A 17,957-nucleotide genomic window follows, 5' to 3' on the forward strand; every position below is an offset into this window, starting at 1 on the left:
TTACATATAGTAAATCTTCAGGTTTTGTGCATGCCAAGTTCTCAGGACTTCAAAACCATCCATAGTCTCCAGCTTGTAGGTTCCTCTTTCTTGAACACTTTTGACCTTGTATGGCCCTTTTCAATTTGGGGCAAGTTTCCTTTTCTGCCCAATACCAGAAGCTTCCACCTTCCTCAGAACTAGGTCACCTTATTTGAAGAACCTTTCCTTCACCCTTAGGTTGTAGTAGAATGAAGCCTTTTTCTGATATTCCACTATCTTCGCATGTGCCTCATCGCGTACTTCATCAATTAGATCCAGGGCTAACCTTTGCCCTTCCTCATTTTCTTCAACACTAAAAGCTTGAATCCTGGGAGACGAATGTGATATCTCTACAGGAACAACCGCTTCTGCCCCATATGCTAACATAAAGGGAGTTGCGCTAGTCGTGACTCTACAAGTAGTCCTATACGCCCATAATATTGGGAGTATTTCATCCACCCAGTTATTCCTTGACTTCTCGATCCTCTTCTTTAGTCCATCCAGGATTATTCGATTTGTCACTTCCGCTTGCCCATTGGCTTGCGGGTGAGCTACGGAGGTAAATCGTAACTCAATCTCATTCTCCTCACTATACTTCTTGAATTCCTCATTGTTGAACTGTGTTCCATTATCGGTAACAGGATACGGGAAATTCCATATCGGCACATGATGTTTTCCCACAGGAATTGTGCAACCTGTTTAGTTGCGATTTTGGCCAAAGGCTTGGCTTCAATCCATTTAGCAAAATAATCAATGGCTACAATCAGGAACTTCCTTTGTGCCATGGCCATGGGGAAAGGTCCAAGTATATCCATTCCCCACATGGCAAATGGGTTGGGAGAGTTGATAGAGGTCAATATCTCGGGGGGTTGTCGAATGACAGGTGCATATTTATGACAGCGATCACACCTCTTCACATACTCTTTGGCATCGACCATCATCTCTGGCCAATAGAAGCCTAAATGGGTTATCTTATGAGCCAGTACTCTGCCCCCCAAGTGTTTCCCACAGATACCCTCATGTACTTCTTCAAGAGCCAAATGTGCCTCATCGGGCCTGAGACATCTTAAGTAGGGAACTACATAAGATCTTTTATATAAAATCCTCAAGGAGTATCTCAGTGCTCGAACATCCAACTTCCGTGCTTCAGTCGCGTCATTTGGAAGCCAACCAGTTTGAATATGGGCCTTAATGGGATCTATCCATGAAGTCCCTAGCCCTATAGGAGCTACGAGCTTAACATGAATACTTCGTGTATTCAAAACACGGAATTATATGCATCCTGAACTTTCCTCTATCTCAGACGAAGCAAACTTTGACAATGCATCTGCCTTAACATTTTCCTCCCCTGGGATGTGCTCAACATGGTATTCATTGAATTGAGTCATCACAGCTCTTACTAGGTGGACATACTTAGCCATCGTATCATCCCTTGCCTCAAACTCTCCCTTTACCTGGGATATGACCAACTTCGAGTCTCCACAGACCTTCAAGTTCTTGACTCTTAGCGTCCCTGCTAGGCCGAGGCCAACTATCAAAGCCTCATATTCTGCTTCATTATTTGTGGTTGGGAAGTCTAACTTCATAGCATATTCAATCAAGAACCCATCGGGGCTTTGTAAAACCAAACCTGCTCCACTTGAATTTGTTTTTGATGCTCCATCAAAATAGAGAACCTAATATTCCTTTTCTTTGTCATCCTTTTCTTTATCCCCTTATCACCTTCTATGTTTGGAGGTATAGTATCTTCATGCCCCCTGACTTCTTGGTTGGGTATGGTACATTCCACCACGAAGTCAGCCAACGCCTGGGCTTTTATAGCCGTTCGCGGCTTGTATTTGATGTCAAATTCTTCCAACTCTATTGCCCACTTGATCAGCCTCCCACTAGCTTTGGGACTATGAATAACATTTCTCAGGGGCTGAGTTGTTAGCACCTCAACTTGATGAGCCTGAAAGTAAGGACGCAACTTTCTTGAAGCCATTACCATGGCTAAAGCAAACTTCTCAATAGTTGAATAATTCAACTCAGCTCCATGCAGAATTTTGCTAACATAGTATACGGGTTTCTGGATTTTAAGTTCCTCCTTAACCAATACAGCGCTCAAGGCATTCTCTGAAATGGCCAAGTACAAGTATAAAACTTCATTCAAAATTGGCTTAGCCAGCAACGGGGCCTGGGCCATATATTTCTTTAATTCCTCGAATGCCTTCTGGCTTTCCTCACTCCATACAAAATCCTTAACATTCTTCAAAGACTTGAAGAATGACAAGCACTTGTCCCCAGACTTGGAGATGAATCGCCGCAATGCCGCAACCCTTCCAGTGAGCTTTTGAATATCTTTGATAGTTTTTGGTGGCTCCATGTCCAGGATTGCCTTTATTTTATCGGGATTGGCCTCGATTCCTCTCTTGGAGACCATCAATCCCAAAAACTTTCCAGATCCTACTCCGAAAGCACACTTTGTAGGATTTAACATCATCTTATGGTATCTCAGGACCTCAAAAGCTTCCCTCACATGGGTTATATAATCAGTCTTTACTAGACTCTTGACTAAAATGTCATCGACATAAACTTCCATGGTCTTGCCAATAAGGTCCTTAAAAATCTTATTTACCAACCTTTGATAGGTGGCTCCCGCATTCTTGAGACCAAATGTCATAACAAGATAACAATAAACACCAAAGTCAGTGATGAATGATACCTTTGGGATGTCGTCATTGTGCATCTTGATTTGATTGTATCCACTAAACCCATCCATGAAGCTCAGCATCTCATGTCCAGCAGTAGCATCTATCAAAATATCTATCCTTGGCAACGGGAAACAATCCTTGGGGGATGCATCATTCAAATCATTGAAATCCACACACATCCTCCATTTCCCATTAGCTTTCTTTACCATTACAGGGTTTGCTAACCATTCTGGAAATTGTATCTCCTCGATGAAACCAGCCTCTAAGAGCTTCTCTACTTCTTATTTTATAGCTTTTTGCCTCTATAGAGCAAAACTTCTTTTCTTTTGCTTCACTATCTTCCGACTTGGATCCACATTCAGCTTGTGAGTGATCAGCTCCGGGTCTATACCTGGCATATCAGCTGCCGACCATGCAAACACATCACTATTTTCTTGCAAGAATTTCACCAACTTCCCTCAAAAGGGCTACTCTAGTGTGGCTCCAACGAAAGTTACTTTCTCAGGATCCTCGGGAGCTAAAGGAATCGAAACCAAGTCTTCTGCTGGCTTCCCTCTATTCTCATCATTCTCACGAATATCCAGATCTTCAATAGGCAGAACTCCCCCCCCCGACTCCATCTTCCCTAAGAGAGGCCACATAACAACTTCTAGCCATTTTTTGATCTCCTCTCTCTACTCCAATCCCATTCCGGGTGGGAAACTTCATAACTGAATGGTAGGAAGAAGGGACTGCCTTGAAGGCATGTATCCCTGTTCTTCCCATGATAGCGTTGTAAGTTGAACTAGCATTCACCACCATAAAGTCCAACATCTGCGTTGCTTGCCTTGGTTCCTGACCTATGGTTGTTGGCAACTTAATTATCCCTTCCACGGGACACTCTACTCCCGCAAATCCATATATCGGCATGTCGGTTGGGGTCAATTGGGAATCATTATAATCCATCCTTAAAAAGGTGTCATGGAGCAAGATATCCACTGAAGCACCATTATCTACAAGGACCCTCTTCACCGGGTTGTTCTCTATTATTGGTGTTATAACCAGCAGGTCATCATGAGGAAATTTCACACCCTCCAAGTCAGAATCATCAAATACCATAGTTACTCATGTCCTGGCCCTCTTCGGGGCTTCCCCCATAATATGCATAACCTCCCTGATATATGATTTCCTGGAGTTCCTGGATAATCCGGCAGCAGTTGGTCCTCCAAAAATTATGTTTATCACAGGCCCTCGGGGTCGCGGTCCTCTAAAGATTGCATTTATAACCGGTCCCCTAGGTTGGGGATTCCACCCCTGATCGTCTTGGTCCCTCCAAAGATCTTCAAAGTTCTTTCTCCCATTGTTATTCCTATCTCCTCCTTCCCCAGTATACTTGTTCAATCTTCCTTTTTGAATGAGGAACTCTATTTCATCTTTCAGTTGTCTACACTCACCGGTGTCATGACCAACATCTTTGTGAAATCTACAATACTTGCTCTTATCTAGCTTGGCCGGATCAGCCTTCAAGGGTTTAGGCAAACGAATATCTCGATCTTTCTCGATTTCCATTAAGATCTTGCTTCTAGGAGCATTCAGCTTACCGTATTCAGTGAACGTTTGCCCATGTCCTCCCTTCTTTGGGATTGAATCAGGGTTTTGCTCGGTTCTAGGATACTTGTCCTTAGCGATATATTCCAGATTAGTTTTCCGCTTCTTGCCTCCAGTGGGCTCGTTACTTACTACTGTCTTCCTCATGCTCTCCTCCACTTTGATGTACTTCCCGGCCCTATCTTGGAGCTGCAACATGCTTTCAGGGGGGCGCTTGGCCAAGGACATCTTGAAGAAATCATCCCTAGTTCCATGTTGCAGGGCTATCATAGCTAACTTGTCATCAAGGTCCGGGACTTTTAAAGCTTCCTTTGTGAAACAATTCAGGTAGTCTCTCAAGGATTCCTTCGCTACCTGTACAATGCTCATGAGGGATGCAGAACTTTTCTCATACACTCTCCCGCTGATTAACTGCTTAATAAAAGCCTGACTTAATTCTCTGAAGGACCTAATAGAGTTCGGGGGCAAACGACTATACCATCTTTGAGCCATTCCCGACAGGATTTGAGGAAAGGCCCGGCACTTAATAGCGACATTCACGGGCTGCAACAACAGTGCATTAGAGAATGTCCTAACATGATTATCGAGATCTCCAGTGCCATCATAAGCTTTGATAGTGGGCATATTGAAATTCCTTGAGATATGGGCATTCATTATCTCTTCAGTGAATGGTGGAGTAGGATCATCAGGATCTCCAAGGGGAAGAAGATTGTTTGGATCAGCTCTTGGGACTACATCCCTTCTTTGTGACGAACCATCCAGGTCTATGATTGGAGGAGGATTTCTCCCCTAGGTGGTAGTGGGAGTCTCGGAGCCTGGTGCGCCTCCAAGTCACGCTTCTGCCTTTGAATCTCAGCCTCGTGAGCCTTGATTCTCTCCTGCACTTCTTGGGGATTCACCCCTCGGATACTCCTGGGACGTTGGTTACCATCAGGCATCGGCTCTTTGCCAGCACGTCTCCTTCTTGGGGCCACTTCATCATCTGAAGATTCAGATTCTCTCTCAGTATAAGAACCAGAAAATTCCTGATTCCCTGGGATAGGAGCCAAACCTTGTATGTAGGGGGTGTTCGCCCTCGTGCTTCACTCCGTCCAGCATGTCCACTTCCTCCAACCTCGGGGTAAAAGGGCATCCCATAAGGAGGGTTAGTGGTCACAACAGTTGAATACTCATACCCAACGGATCGAGAATTCACAGGTGTATGTAGCTGTTGAAGTTGGGGATTCATACCTTGAGGAGCCGGGGGTATCGTCCCTTGGGGTTGAGGTTCAGTTGCCTCTACCTGGGCTCCTCTTTGGGTGGCGGCATAGGTTGAATGCGAAGGTACCTCCACGGTTGACGAAATCGTTTAGGTTGTCCCCGCTGGTGTTCCTCCTTCTAGGGCGCTGCTTCCTCTCCGTGTTCTCGCCATGGTTGTTGTTGTGCTTTCCCATAGACGACGCCAAATGTTATGGATCAAAAACTAAGGTATAATAATTGTTATATTTATTACTAGGGAACGTGAGCTTCGAGGCTCTATTTGACTGCCCTTGTGTTTCGTGACTCGATCGGCCTTAACAAGATGCCTACGTAACTTGCTGTATGTCAAGGATCAAGTCAAAAAATGTAGTTTTGATCTGTGGGGTGAGACCCCTTATATAGATGTTGGGAGTCCTTGAATTGGACTTGGGTTATGAGATTTGGTGGGCAAGTCTCAGAATTAGAAAGGACTTTGGAGTCCTAAGAGGTAGGAATCTGATTTCTTATCCCACCAGGTTCCTTGGAAGCCAATCTACAAGGATTTATTTCTCCACTAGGACTAGAGATGCACAAAAGGCCCACCGGGCCGGGTTTTGACCGGGCCTTAAAAAGCCCGAGCTTTGACCGAACCGGGCTTTTCGGGCTTTGACTTTGACCGGAGGGGGCCGGGCTGGGCTTTCCGAAAATGTCAGAGCCCGTTTGGGCCCTCGAGGCGGGCCTAAACGGGCTTTTTTTGGGGCCAGATCGGATCGGGCCGGGCTTTTTTCTAATTTAAATCGGATCGAGTATTATTAGAGATTCCGAAGAACACATGTGTTAGCAACTAGATCATCATAAAAATGTATTAGTTTACATGGAATATTTTATGAAAACATTACTTCGTTGAAAATATTTAAATTCGAAAAAAAACATGTTTATAGAGTAATATGTTTTATCATTGTTATGAGAACAATGATATCCAAATATATATAGTGTACTTATTATATCTTCTTTCATTATTTATACAATGAAGTATATAAATTGTTAGGAATATGTTGTGTACCTGATGATACGCTAAACAAAACACCTTATTGATTCAATTTAGTGAATTTTGTAGCACCTGACGGATGATCAATTATAGTCCCGACGGATGATTCAATATAGACCCGACGGATGACTAATTGATATTCATCGGGTGAGTAGCTTATGTAACAATAAGTCATGTAGCACATTTCTGAAAATAACTTTGTAAAGTTTCTGTAGTAGCTTATGAGTCATGGAGACTGCTAGTAGATGTGCAGAATAGGTTGATTAAATGTAAATATAAGATGTCTTGTAATTATACACAAAGAAATGGAGTCAAGTGATAAATGGCTACCCGACGGATGATTAATAAAGCTACCCGACGGATGATCAACAAGGCAACCCGACGGATAACAAGCATGTACCCAACGGATAATCAATTCAAACATCTGTTGACAGTGATAACACAGTCACATGTGTTGGGTGTTTGCAAAAGGAATGTGGCAGCCTGTTTAGCAGGAAAATGAGAACGAAGAAGCATTACCATTTTCATGCAAGCTATGAAGGTTTTCAAATATACTGGAATAGAGTAATGGAGTAGCATAGAGTTAGACTTGATAGTTTTATTTTATTATCTTGTCTTTTTGCTATGTAAACTTGGTGATATATAAACCAAGTGCAGCAAGTAGAACAACAACTAACTAGACTAAAAAAAATACATTCTCAGAGAAACATTTGTAAGTTGTATCCTTTAGCATTTCTCTGCAAGTTTTAATTGTTCATACTTGTAAGCAGCTGTGAGCTTATTTGAGCTACACAAAGTTCTCTCGATATATATATATATATATATATATATATCTAGTGGATACATTCAAATCCACCAGAAAATTTTAAAGACTTGTGTTTTTATTACTTGTGTCTTGATTTATATAATTCTTTCATTCCGCACTTTGCAAATCAAACACATATATATTATTGAGTTAGAACCATTTTTCGTAAATCTTAAAAAGAAGCCAGAATTACATTCAACCCCCCCTGTAATTCTTGTTGTATTGTTAGGGAATAACATAAATAATATTATTAATCACAAATATGTAAATATATATGTGTTTAAATTATTATTTATATTTATAGTAAATGTGAATTTATAAATATATAAGAAAATATATTAGAATAATCAGATTATAACCGGGCTTTTTCGGGCTTTTAATCGGGTTGGGACGGGCCGAAGCCCGGGCTTTTAGCCAGGCCGGGCCGGGCCGGGCTTTGCCTAAAAATATAGGGCCCGTCGAGGCCTGAAGCCCGGGCCGAGACCGGACCGGGCTTGACCGGGTTTTGGCCGGATCGGGCCGTGCCAGATTTTCGGGCTCGACCTTTTTGTGCATCTCTAAGTATGACTCATCTTATCAGCTAACTTATCCCTTATTAATTACTTACGCAATTAATTAACATTCAGGGTTTTGGGCCCTCTCAAATGGGCCTTACTTTCAACCTAATTCTGATATAATTAATGCAACATTAATTACATATCCATGTCTTATTTTCTTCCCTATCAGTTTTATATATTATTATAAAAAATAAGTTAACTGATCCTTAAAAACATAAAAATGTTCCTCAAAAATAAGAAATGTACAAGAAATTATTAAACATCACTGAAGTGGGTGTTTTTATCTCACCCCTTAAAATCAAAGTTAAGAACATGAATGACTATACTCTATTTGACATGCTCTTGTGCCATCTATCTCCAAGAGTTGTATTGGCCTAAATTTGAATCTACTCAACAATGACCTATTACTCTGTTTTAATTTAGGTCAGTAGATAATATCAGCCTAAATTTGAATTTGGGTCGATACTATTCACCGGTCTAAATCTTTTTAGTAATAAAATATTAACTTTTTATTATTTATATATTCATGTGTTGATGGAATGTTATTATATGTATATATATATTAAGTAGTTTTTTATTATATTTTTTTAATTTTCACTCATATATACAATAGTTAGTTAACAAAAATATATTAAAAATCATGAATTGTTTTAATTCAACAATGCTCGATTTCCACAATTTCTTGAATGATATCGAAAAATAAAAAAAATAAAGAAACTCATATTATTCTTCGAGACAGATTAATCGAGCATTTGTGGGAGTAATATACTAATTCGGAGTAGTTTAATATTTGTTATTTTTCTTTTAGTTGATTAAATATAATATTAAAATTTTATTTATTTTTCTTGTTTAATTGTAATGTTTTTCTAATTTAATAAATTTATTAAGTTTGAAGTTATTATGATCTTATTCATTCTGGATCAATTGAATTAATAAGTATGTGAATTACACATTAAAATAATAATATATTATATTAAAAGAATAAATTATTAATATATGAATTTGAACTTGGAATAATAGAGATTTGTGTCGGTCGAAATTTAGGTAAAAAATCTTGCCCAATGTTGGAGTTTAGATCAATGTACTAAAGTACTAGTCCCTCTGTTCCATTGAATTATCTACATCACTTTTTGGTACGCTTTTCAATGTTCAAATATCTTATAGTTGCATAATATTTTTTTGAATTTTTTTTCTTGAATAAAATTTTATTTAGAAAAAAAAATTTAAAAAAATATTATGTAACTACACGATATTTGAACATTGAAATGGGTGCAAAAAGCAAACGTAGAGAAATCAACGGGAAGGAGGTAGCCATGGGAAGTATTTTGAATGTTGATAGAATTGTGCACAACAGGATACAAGACACAGATACATCATGTCACAGTGGTTAGATCAGAGCTCGGAAGATCTCTATCACTCATTCATTCCCTCTCTCTCATCAATCATCATCTATATAACATGTATACAGCCAAACAGTATTAAGAGATAACTACTGGGACCCACAAATAGCAATAATTACGTTTCATCAAAAATAGCCTCCGGACAGGAGACAGCTTGATTTCTTGATCCTTTTTCTCAAATAAGGAAGCTACGGTCTCCTTTCTCACTTGCAGTTATTCCTTTAATCTGCACATCAGGTAACTTTGATGATTTTTTAAAATCATAATAATTAATTGGATTTGCGGATATTAACATGTCATATAATTTCAACTTCATTATTTTCTTTAATAAATATTGTAGCATGTGCGTGGATGTATAATCAACGATCAACGAAACTCAAGTATATCTTGCTTAAGATTGTTTTTAATCCTAATTAAATAAAATGATCATTTTCATAGTAAATTATCTTATCAACTTAAATTTTAACTTTAATGTCGAAAGAGAAAAAAAATATCAACGGAGAAGACAAAAGCAAATAATTCAACTGCAAATGCTGAGAATGGAAATATAATAGACCTTACATGCATGAGCCTGCCTCACTTCAAACCCTAAATAACTAACACACAAAGTTAAATTTTCTTTGATTTTTTTACCATGAAATAGCTAATTATTGCTAACATTTGTTACTTCAATCTAGTGATCAAATACACCATTGACCTAATGGATCCTATATAACAATTACGAAATACGATAAGCCGATATTGAATCGGTTCCTCCTCTTGAAGAAATATTGATTGAATTCACACATTTGTCTAAAACAAAGAGTTTGTTGAAGAACTAGAGGCCTGATAGTCAGATCTTTGCCGGAATTTGTCAAATGAAGCCCGTGGCGGCGATATTGCAATGGTCACTGATGAAGATGAATGCACACCGGAATCTGGTGGAGATCCTACAACCATTAACAAGAACATGTTTAATTTGCATAATTTAGCTGCAGACCTAAATTTTTAAGTAGCACTCCTGTGATTAATTACAAGGCTAAAAATGTACTATATCATATTAAACTACCGAAATTGTATTTAGGAATTAGGAGATGGACATAACATGTGAAAATCTTTATGCATTTAGAAACGACAAACACATTACAAACGACTATTTCAAATTAATGTAGATGTGATTCAGAAATTATCTACTTGTAAGGTTTTCAGATGATGAACTCATTTGGAGCTGCAACTTATTATCTTGATCGTCTTTTTGCTGAGTTTTTCGCCTTCTACGGTTGTGATCAGCTAATCTTTTCCGACAGCTTCTTTTGCCATTGTCGAATTCGGTCAGCAGATGAAATCTGTTACATTTTCCAATTGCAAATGTCAATATTTAGAATGAACAAAGTAAGAATTAGTATAAATAAATGTGCACAGTACAGTATAATATATATATATTTTTTGTGATAATTGGTTTTACTATAAGAAGCAATAACATACATAAGTGCAGTTTGTTAACACGAATGCAGAAACTTATGGATCATCCCACGTACGAATCAACCCAAAAATTATCAGGTACCATTGTAAGATAGTTCCAAAGGCATTATTGTCACAATCTAAAATACAAATGACTTCAATCAAACATACACAGTACACTAAGCAAGGTTATAAAATTCGGAAATTTGTTCTACTCTACAAAATCAGAGTAATCAGCCGATTTTTCAAGTGCACATTCTTAACATCCAAGTACTCGTTAAACTCCATGGAGTTTAGATGCTCATTTTCATGATACTGAGATATTGATGCGCATTTTTAAACTTAGGTGTAATACCATGGAGTTTAGAGTTAAATTTAAGTGCATGGGGAGGGTTTTTAAGCTAATTCGTAACGAACCGGCTACACTGTTGGCAGAACCGCTGTGTCAACCCGGCCGCAATCACGGTGGCTGCCTTTGAGTGAAACTCGCATACCTTATGCCTGCGGTGGTAGTGCTTTGCATGTGTAAGATTAGCATTACATCCTGCTGCTTGACATCGCGGAACATTCATTGAACCGGGTTCAATCATACTGGACCGGTGGTACAACCGGTTCACAAAGTCATCCTCGGTCGAAGAAAAATAAGTCCGGCCACCTAAATTTAGCCCAATCCTACTAGGATTATACTCAAAACCGGCCGGTTCACTTTTTGGCACAGTCATGAACCCGGTCGGGTCATGAACCGGGTCAAGCGATCCCATTCTCGGATCCGGGTTCGGGTATGACCCGTAAGAGTTCGGGTCATAGTGGGATTGTAAATGAGTGTTATGGGTTGTTGGGTAGTGAAAATATTGGTGGTGGTTTTCATAGTTACTTTCATGGTTATGATTAGAGTTTATGAAATGTTGGTTGAGATTTTGAGTGTAATGATTATAGAGTTGCGGGTTTTGACCCGAATCTTGGTCGGGTGGGTCATCTCCATTTACCATCATATTTGATGGGTTGCCCCATTCATAGTCTAACATTTTGGTTTTGATGAAATGTGTAGGCTTGTTAGTATCTTGCTGCAGAAAGAAAGAGATCAGAGAAGTACTACTAGTAATAGTGTATTTCCATTTCCAAGTGCTGCAATATCTGAAATCAAGAAAGAAGACTCGGATCAAGATATAGACATTTGTACATGCTACTATAAAATTTTATAAAATTAAGTGCAAAGAAAAAGCTGCAAAAACTAAACTAGCTTAAGTATACACTTTACCCAAAACTGATTTTGACCAACTTAAGTATACACTTTACTCACTAGGACCTTCTAAATTTGAGTACCCGAGTCACTAATGTATTTACACAATATAGAGAAGGAGAGTTAGTACGTGGGTGAATTGTGAATTTGAGGGTGGCATTAGCAGTGAGGAGTTAGTATGTGTGTGTACAGTGTATACTTAAGGTATAGTTGCAAACATGGAGAGATAGAGATAGGTTCTGTACATTATAAAACTTACCAAATCACTGGAGGAACAGGTGATCAGCATCTAACAGCTACTTTACAGATCTACTAAGGGGTTGGCTGCAAACATAGCTAGTAGCTACTCTAGCTTTCCTTCACTGTCTTTCTCTCACTCCCTGCTCTCTATTTATAGCATGGCATCACTCACAAGTTACAACACACTGTATCTCAGAATATAGGTGAGAGCTGAGAAGGAACTGATTAATGAGTTTTCAATACTTTTCATTGGTCAGAGATATTAAAACAATTTGTGTTTAACCATTTATAGAATGAATGTTACCTTTTTACCCTCCTAGCTAGGGGTGTGCAACGGTCGGTTTGATCGGTTTTTTACGATCAAATCGGACCGGACCATATATAACGGTTTTATAGAATATCAAACCGGACCGGACTGTTTGAAATTTCGGACCAGACCAGACCGCAAGTTAACGGTACGGTCCGGTCGGTAACGGTTTGAAACCTAACTAAATACATAATTATAAAATTTATTTATTTTTAAAAATTTAGAATACAAATATTACATGTAAAATACAAATTTGAAGATATTAATTTGAAAATATATCTAAAGTATAAAATAAACTTAAGTAATTAATATATATATATATACACATAAAAATGGTATATAGTTATAATAAATATATTAATATATATTGAAATGGTCCGGTTCGACCTTAAGGGTCCGGTTTGGAGATGAAAACCAGGTCGAATCGTAAAAGTTTTTATTCACACCAAACCTAGACCAAGTCGTACCGCCGAAAAACCGTAAAAAGCGGTTTGATCCGGTCCGGTCGGTTTGACTTTTTTTTCCCACCCCTGGTCCTAGCCACTCCTTATGTTCTTGAAACCTAATTCACAATATAATCTAGATTTACAGTTTGTTACATTATTTTGGATATACATTGTATGCACCTATAATTTAATATAAAGAATTTTCATGATTCATTCCCTTGATCTAAATTAGAAGCGGACAAAACAGAATAATTGCTGTGCAAACTCAAAAATAAGCGTTATACAACACTTCAAGAAACAGAGTCAAAACCGATCATCCGTTCAGTCGAGTTCCATCAAAATACAGTCTGTTTTGCCCGACCATAAACGTTGATCGATTTTCATCAAAAAATGGTAGGTTTTTTGTAGTAGTGATGATTGATTGATAATGTTGTTATTTATCTTGTTATAGCATTTATCTTATTTACTTAATTTGTTTTTTTGAATCAAACTATGAAGCTATTGCACGAACAAGAGTACTTCACAGCAAAAGTTTTAAGTACCAACAAGTAACAAAGGTTTAGATTTGGTTGTACTTTTGGAGAACACGTACATTTTAAGTTTGTACTGGCTGAGCTGAGGACACTAGTATTTGAGAAATATACAAGAACTCAAGCAAAAGTGTTGTGGCAACTCTTGACATGCAAGTGAGATGCAAGAAATTAAAGCTGAAAAATATGAACTGAATTGTACTTAAATAAATGGCAGCTACTCCTCATTTAGATAATCTATCATAAACCCTTGGCAGGGTTTATATTTTATTCGGCAACAGGTGACTATTCGTTGTAGCTCAGCAAAAAAATGTAGCAGTCGAAATTTTTGACATCCCCCGGGCCTTGACCTGTGGATCAGCGTCATTTAATCTAGTTTTTGTGGCAGCATCACCTTCCACTTTATATTGAACTTATTTTAAAACAACAGAAAGATGAACATTAACTGAGCATGAATATGCATAGACGTGTAAGAGTAATGACCCAATGACTGTATCCGCATCATCCTGTGAGATGATGAGAAATTGATAATGGTCTGGATAGGAGGGGGGGGGGGGGTGTAAACTGTAAAGAGAGAGAAGCAAGGGGGGCTGACATGGAGGTTGACTCCTAATTGTACGAACTGTCTGGTGTTTGTCAGACACATCTTCTCTACCTCTCCCCCCCATGTGATTTAATGCCTTCTCTTTTATTATGCTCTCTTCAATTATTCCGATACACCAAATATATATTTATTTTTATTAAAGCTGTTGGTAATTGGATGATTTTGAACACTTCTAGTTCTGGATAGTACATTTTTGTTATCGTAATTTAGTATGAGTATTGCAACAAGAAAAAAAAAAGTACAAAAAATTGTTATTAAGTAATACTACATCCGTCCCATTGAAATATATACGTGCACTGTTTGCACGTATTTCGAGACCGCTATAAAATATAGTTTCATAATATTTTTTTCAATTTTTTTTAAATAAAAGTTTAAACATAAAACCTTAGTTTAAATTAAAAATAATTTAAAAACATATAATAAAACTATATTTTAAACAAGTATTGAAAAAAAATAATATATATAATCCTAGCTAATGTGGCAGTATGTATGAAATAGTTTAATTGGTGTAAATGGAGGGAGTTTATTTTCATTTAAAAAATACAAGGCTAATACATGATATTTTGTAAGTATGTAACAATTTCGGAAACCATTGTACTCGTAGTATTTTCATCTTGACCTGCAATTTCAGACACGGTTCGATACATAAATACCAGATTTGCAAAAAAATTGAAAATGATACAAAAACGATTCCATTGATCTAAAAATACCAGTAATTAGAATTTCATTCATTTATAGTGTTGCAATATATGTACACCTCTTGATCTGGCTTTGCGACAGACGACATTTGTTTTCATATCATTTGATTTGAGTACCGCAAGATTCTACTAAATTAATCATGTCGGAGGACAAGTATTACCCCCTACTGGGGTTGAGGAACCGAGAATCGAAACTCTGCTTCCGGGTGAAACTGGGTGGGTGTCACTCACCATGAACAGTTTAATTCAACATGTGACTCCATTCTCCAATGCCATATCAAAAAATATGGTCCTTGCTAGGTAATAATTAAACGCATACATGCAAAACAACAGCTACATCGAAAGTGAACTAATACAAGTCCGGTAAAAACAGCCTGGTAATGCTTCTGCATTACATACAACCTGTTTTCTTTGCCTTGTCAATTTCTCCCCTCCATTTTAATGTTGCGAAACAAAAATGATTGTAAAATTTCAGCCCCACCATACAACACATTGAGACAACAATTCGATTTTTGTGTGCTTTCCAGATGATCATAGACTACGTTTTTCTGCAACGCCAAAACCTTTCTATCGGTCCCCGAATTAAATAAATTCCACATTTGGCGCAATGATCGCCAAATGTGATCAATTCTTTCTATTTATATAAAACTTCCAGACTAATATTTCTAAATCTATTGTATCGTCTTCAAATCGAGCTCTAAATAATTTTTAAACTCAGACTTGTCTATACAGAAATGGAGCTTGAGTCGAGTTTAATCAGTCGAACATTGAATTGCTAATGAGCATCTCGTCTCATTTACCGACATAGGCAAGAGCAACATTTTATATATTGAAATTGAATATATATCAAAGCATTTCAAATATTTATCCACGGGATCAGGAAGACTATGAAATTTATACTTAGATTGCAACAATCTTTTGTTACACAGAAAAACGGATATATGCTAAGGTACAATTTAAAACCTCAGAGGATTCGGAATCAAGGAAGCCTATTAAAACAAGCATAATATGTTAAGGTCTCGCTGGTGTAAAGGATTATTAAGATTCAGATTGAATTTTCCATCTTTATAACTCTTTGAAACTTAATAATCACATGCGTCAAGGTCCTGTTTGTGCAAGAAAGTGTTCGAGATTGAATACATTTTACAGCCGCCTGCCGTCCTTTCAAGCCAGAAAGAAAAATTCACATACATTTAAGTATTCAAAGCATAATAACAGTGTTGTTCTTTTCAAAAAAAAAACAATGTTGTTTATCATAACAGTTATATGCCATATGTAGTAGCTAGCGGAGTTTCCTACGAAAATTTCCAAATATTTTCTACTTGGATAGATATAAACCAGAGTTTCTTCGTTTTTTCCCAACCAAAATTAACATATTGTTTTGGTTGGATCTGTCTGTAGATAGTGGACAAGCATATCTGGGAAAAACGTTTAAATATGAGCTCACAGTAAAGTCTGACTTATCGAAACTGATTAGCAACTTAAAATTAGCGAATTTTTTGATCCATGGATCCCCAGGCAAAGCCACAGCTTCCGATCATTAATTTCACCAAGGACAACCTTTGTCCTGGCTCAAGTTGTTGGCTCTTGACAAGCAATGAAGTTCGGCATGCGCTTGAAGAGTATGGTTGTTTTGTTGCTGTTTTCGATAAGATAAATATGCAGATGAACAAAGATGTTTTTCGTGCATCAAGGGAATTGTTTGACCTCCCATTAGAAACCAAGATTAAGAATGTTTCTGACAACATTTACTATGGTTATCTTAAACTACCGATGATTCCTCTTTATGAAAGCTTGGGGATAAATAATGCAACAACTTCTCATGGAATTCTGAGTTTTAGCAATATTATGTTTCCTTCTGGGAATGACCATTTCTGGTATAACCACAGAATGAAATAACTGTTTCTTCCTCTTGTAACTTTTTAAAATTCAGAACTAATCCAATTTTGTTTTGTTGATATTGTATATAATACAGTAAAACCATGCATCTGCATGCAAATCGACTATCAGAACTAGAACAAATGGTGGCTCGGATGGTATTTGAAAGCTATGGTGTCGAGAAACACTACGAGTCCTATCTTAAATCAATGACTTATCTTCTACGAATGATGAGATATAGGCTACCAGGGAAGGATGAGAGTAATGTAGGTGCTCATGAACATACTGATAAGAGTTTCATAACAATACTCCACGAGGATCAAGTCGGTGGTATAGAAATAAAAACTAAGGCTAATGAATGGATTCCCATTAGAATTCCAGCATACTGTTACTTAGTAATGGCTGGCGATGCATTGTTGGTAAGTCATCATCTTCCTTTCGCATATTTGATATTACTAGAAATATACTATTTCCATGTTTCGTTCGAGTCCATATGAATCTGCAATACAAATCAGGTTTTCAAGTCTAAGGTCTTATTTGTATGAACATAATTTATCACAGCTGATCACTATCTACTGTCAGATTTATTTTAGCTTCTCTTTTTTTTTTTTGTTGGAGCAGGCCTGGAGCAATGACAAAATACACTCTGCATTCCATCAAGTGATCATCAGAGGTGAAAAAGAAAGATATTCAATGGGGCTATTCTCATTCGTGAATGGAATAATACAAGCACCGGAAGAACTTGTCGACGATGAACACCCTCGACAGTATAAGCCATTTCATCATTATGATTTACTGGATTTCTATGCCAAGGATGACGACCATAAGACAGAGTGTACTATGAACGCTTATCGCCTTTGAAACTGGCTCTTTGTACATTTTCGATTTTGTTTTGTGTTAGTGGACCTGCAATGTACATTCAGTATTCACTACAATTTTAAGCAGCTTATGCAAACACCCATATTGATGCTTAAGCGATCAGTTATTTTACTCGAAGAGTATAAAATTTCGCACTATCATTGTGTAGACGAGCAAGCTTCTTGTCCCCTGCGCGTGAAATTAATTAACCAAAAAAATTTGAATAGTATGGTTGCAGTTTTGTTGGACTAAACTAGCATGGTTAAGAATTAAACTTAGTTAACATCATTATTAAAAAGAAGAATTCTAAACAATTTTTATCTAGCCGCCTACCTCCTCACTTCTTCTTTTCCAGGGTTTGTCCATTTTTAAATAAATCGTGGGGAT

General features: G+C 37.6%; 2 protein-coding genes across 2 annotated transcripts; one reads left to right on the forward strand and one right to left on the reverse strand.

The window, feature by feature from the left end:
• Positions 1–9,830: 9,830 nt before the first annotated feature.
• On the reverse strand, positions 9,831–12,493 carry LOC141693879 (squamosa promoter-binding-like protein 8). Its single transcript, XM_074499070.1, has 4 exons — positions 12,269–12,493; positions 11,187–11,903; positions 10,503–10,654; positions 9,831–10,258 (listed from the first exon to the last, which is right to left on the reverse strand). The coding sequence occupies exons 2-4, from the start codon at positions 11,792–11,794 to the stop codon at positions 10,122–10,124; spliced, it is 897 nt and encodes a 298-aa protein (XP_074355171.1). The 5' UTR covers positions 11,795–11,903; positions 12,269–12,493; the 3' UTR covers positions 9,831–10,121.
• Positions 12,494–16,340: 3,847 nt separating this feature from the next.
• LOC141690697 (putative 2-oxoglutarate-dependent dioxygenase AOP1) lies at positions 16,341–17,573 on the forward strand. Its single transcript, XM_074495472.1, has 3 exons — positions 16,341–16,711; positions 16,810–17,131; positions 17,334–17,573. Exons 1-3 carry the CDS (start codon positions 16,341–16,343, stop codon positions 17,571–17,573), a joined length of 933 nt encoding a protein of 310 aa, XP_074351573.1.
• The last annotated feature ends 384 nt before the right edge of the window (positions 17,574–17,957 follow it).

This window comes from Apium graveolens, chromosome 10 (genome assembly GCF_009905375.1).
Source record: "Apium graveolens cultivar Ventura chromosome 10, ASM990537v1, whole genome shotgun sequence".
Taxonomy (NCBI): domain Eukaryota; kingdom Viridiplantae; phylum Streptophyta; class Magnoliopsida; order Apiales; family Apiaceae; genus Apium; species Apium graveolens.